Below are 3,556 nucleotides of genomic sequence, written 5' to 3'. Positions count from 1 at the left end.
TGTATAACTTGAGTCTATAACTATTCATGAAATATTTTTCTCATTTTGTTACATTTAGAATCGTTATACAATAAGGCTTTCATTTGAGGAAGCATTCAGCTTTTTAGTATAAGTATATTCTCTGCATCTGCAGAAGATACAGGATTTATATTCATAAATTACAGTTGGAAATTATATCAATAAACTACAATAATTCATCGGATTTGTTTTAGGTTTTTTAAGTTAATTCAGTTTTGACTAATTCCATTTTCGTTCAGTGTTTAATATGTTCTTGTAACCGCAGTTATTTTTGAAAGGAATGCGGTAGGGGCTAAGAAGATATCTCCTAATTAAAGGAGGTCTCGATGTGAGAAAGATTAAAAGATTAAAAGATTGAATGGACTGATATAGAAAAACGATTTATCGATGAATGCTTCACAATTTCTATTAGATGAGATAAGAAAATATCTAAATATATCCCTGTCGTCCCGACATCGGCATACAATGTTACAAGCTTTATGTATAAAATAAGGACTAACGGTAGGGACTAAGATTCGTAATATGCATTACATAAATTGATTATAGACCAGATCGTACTACATATCACGTTGATTTCCATACAACCTTGCTTGTTCTATATGATCACAGCAGCGTTAGTAAAAATTGTTATCGATTGCACTTATTACATTCACTCACACACTCTTGTTTAGCCACTCAGTTCCTTGGACTATTCCAGTAACCATTAGCTACTTTGAAATTCGTTTTAACTATAATAATTACAATTTCTTTTTCACTTTCCATATTATTACTTTCAGGCTTGCAATTTTTGTACTTTTTCTTTGTAATCTTTGCTTCAATATGCGTACTTCTTGTGCATGCTTCCTTCTCATTTTGTGCATAAGTTTCCTTAACTGATAAATTTTCTTTGGGCAATTAAATATTCTCTCTGGCGATACAGATGTTCCTCTATTTACATACGACACGTTCATTTCAGTTGATTTGTCTGTTTTTTGCATTTTCGAAGTAGTACCGTCGTCCAATGACAAATTGAGCTAGAAGTAAAAAAAGTATTTTGGTAAAATGATTTCTCCTTTTCCAGTAAAGGTCATGTAATACATAGTAACTATAAAAACATACATTAAGAGATGAATTTTCTTTGTCTTCTATTTCCATGTGCGTATCTATGCTCCTTTCACATATATCGTTTGGAACTATTATCTATAGGCATGAAAATCAATTTACAAATCTTAAATACAATATAAACGTTTTATTTTTAAACCTAAATAAAATATTACATACGTAAGGTATTGCATGTGGTAGCAGTCTCCTAGAGAATGAAGAACATTCAAAATCTTCATTTTTAAAATGAAGAGAACATACTACCGGTCGTTTAGAGATAGACGCCTCATCCAATTGTAGACTCTTTAGCCACAATTGACGTCTGATGTTATTTTTTGGAAGTCTATGAAATTTATTTTTACAATTCCATTAAAACTATTTTTTAAGGAAAGTATCAAACACCTTGGGACAGTATCGTTTATAATAAATTATTAGACGAATTTGTAACACGATCAAATATACTTACACATGAAAAGTAATTTTTTAAATATACTTACACATGAAAAGTGATCTTCACTGTTTTTTCCAGATCTTCCTGTTTACGACTTTTAGTAGAAGTCCTATTCTTGCAGAATTCCACCATGCAACTCGGCATTTTCAATTTTTAAAGTCAATTCGTAAAATGAAACTTGTAAATCGGAAGCTTACTTTTTTATCATTTTGGATGCACGTATGGTCATCAACAGTCGTAAACAGTACCATGGACATCAGCAGAGATCTGCAGTGCAGATTCTGCACGAGCTGGTCCCGGACAGGGCCAATGAGAAATAGAGTGAAATATTATTTTTTCTAGATAATGAATCAAATATAGAAAAATTGTTTGTACGTTCAAGTACACTAACTGAATGATTATTTCAAATATCATGCAGTCAGATAACGTAATATTTTATTTTCGAAATCAGTTTTGCTACTAGTAACTTGTAGTAACTTCCAGTGCGCACGCCCCAAAAATCCATACGGGCTTATGTTCGTTTTCGACGAGACTTGTTTCAAATTGAAGAATAAACTGTACAACTGTAATGACAATCACCAAAAATGAATAAAAAGCTAACTGGAAGATGATGTTGAGAATTAAAATTCTGAAAAATGTCCTATCCCCATTCCATCTGTACATTTGAATTGTTTCCTTTTTTTTAAAATGTACATATTACGTCAATATGGAAAATAACGTTGATATTACAATTAATTACGATATCATAGAATACCTCCCATTTTTTGTTACCTATTGAACTTTGATCGTAGTGCTTAGTTTACTGACGATCAATTATGATAACCTATTCTGTTTAAGTACCTTTCATAAACATATGTATTCTTTAAGGAAAACCTAATTTTTTATGATTTCTCTAGTGTTTCAATGAAAGTTAATTAGAAACAAAATCATGTCATACGTGTCTTGCAATTTTCACCGCATGTCAATAGCATCTAGAGTTTTGACAATGTCAAAAGCGTTACGCCCTAACCTTTCTATCTTAGCCCGTTACAAATCAGGTAAAATAAATAAAGATAGATTATTTTTCTCAACAACGTCTCATTATTAATGCGTATTAGTAATATTATTATTATAGAGAATGTGATAGTTACCATTGGTGACGTTTCAAAACAAGTGAAATTATCACAGAAACCTGAATATGTACCTCGAAAATACTGTAAGTTGAACACGTTTGTTTTATACATTGTTTATTTCATTTTTGGAGGGAAATAACAAATAAATAATATTTGTGATTACAGTGATAAATAAGAGCGGTCAAGAGGCAGACTTATCTATGTTGAAACATTTAAAATGGATGCTTCAAAAAGATGTTTTGTCTCAGGATATTTTTTTAATTGGTGGACCAGGAACTAGACGTAGGAAATTAGCTCTGGCCTATCTAGAACTCACAGAACGTGAAGTAGAGTTTATTGCACTTTCAAGAGATACAACAGAGTCAGATCTGAAGCAAAGAAGAGAGATAGAAAGCAGTACTGCATATTATCATGACCAAACTGCTGTGAGGGCTGCCATAAATGGGAGGATTCTAATTATTGAGGGTGTTGAGAAGGCTGAAAGAAATGTACTTCCTATCTTGAATAATTTACTAGAAAATCGTGAAATGCATTTAGAGGATGGCAGGTTTCTTGTGCCAGCAACACGTTATGATAAGTTACTTCAGGTATTAATATTTGTACAATGCATTCATTTATTTCATATTACTAAGTGATTGATACAATTGGATTATTGGTATTTTCAGAATCATAGCCAAGAGGAGCTGGATAGCTGGAGGCTTGTTAGAGTCAGCGAAGATTTTAGAGTTATCGCACTTGGTATGCCTTCACCAAAGTATCCTGGTCATCCACTTGACCCACCACTCAGGTCTAGATTTCAAGCCAGACACATTTCACCACCAACTTTTCAAGTGAGTACATTTAAATCATATTTTCTCCTGGCTTTATAACATTTTTAAATAAAATATAGTTTGTT

General features: G+C 32.0%; 2 protein-coding genes across 4 annotated transcripts in view; one reads left to right on the top strand and one right to left on the bottom strand.

Moving 5' to 3' along the window:
• Positions 1 to 398: 398 nt before the first annotated feature.
• The window catches only part of LOC108630005 (THAP domain-containing protein 2-like), a 17,418-nt gene continuing 14,260 nt past the window's right edge, over positions 399 to 3,556 (bottom strand). Inside the window, exons 1-4 of one of the 2 annotated variants that reach the window (XR_003389803.1) lie at positions 1,596 to 1,845; positions 1,279 to 1,500; positions 1,117 to 1,197; positions 399 to 1,031 (exon numbers count right to left, since the gene is read on the bottom strand). Coding sequence is in view for 1 of the 2 variants with exons in the window: in XM_018033048.2 (XP_017888537.1) it covers positions 756 to 1,031; positions 1,117 to 1,197; positions 1,279 to 1,441; positions 1,596 to 1,693 (618 nt within the window). In the remaining variant the exon portion in view is untranslated. Of the gene's footprint in view, positions 1,032 to 1,116; positions 1,198 to 1,278; positions 1,501 to 1,595; positions 1,846 to 3,556 lie in introns of those variants that run through there. The other variant, XM_018033048.2, reaches the window with a different exon arrangement.
• c12.2 (von Willebrand factor A domain-containing protein c12.2) overlaps positions 2,354 to 3,556 on the top strand; it is a 14,958-nt gene continuing 13,755 nt past the window's right edge. Inside the window, exons 1-4 of one of the 2 annotated variants that reach the window (XM_018033057.2) lie at positions 2,354 to 2,586; positions 2,664 to 2,744; positions 2,827 to 3,248; positions 3,327 to 3,491. In XM_018033057.2, coding sequence (XP_017888546.1) covers positions 2,478 to 2,586; positions 2,664 to 2,744; positions 2,827 to 3,248; positions 3,327 to 3,491 — 777 coding nt within the window. In that variant the 5' untranslated portion in view covers positions 2,354 to 2,477. Of the gene's footprint in view, positions 2,587 to 2,663; positions 2,745 to 2,826; positions 3,249 to 3,326; positions 3,492 to 3,556 lie in introns of those variants that run through there. The other variant, XM_026817738.1, reaches the window with a different exon arrangement.

Source organism: Ceratina calcarata, unplaced genomic scaffold (assembly GCF_001652005.2).
Source record: "Ceratina calcarata isolate Rehan_Ccalc_2016 unplaced genomic scaffold, ASM165200v1 scaffold61, whole genome shotgun sequence".
NCBI lineage: Eukaryota > Metazoa > Arthropoda > Insecta > Hymenoptera > Apidae > Ceratina > Ceratina calcarata.
This window is presented reverse-complemented; position numbering and strand designations above follow the sequence as displayed.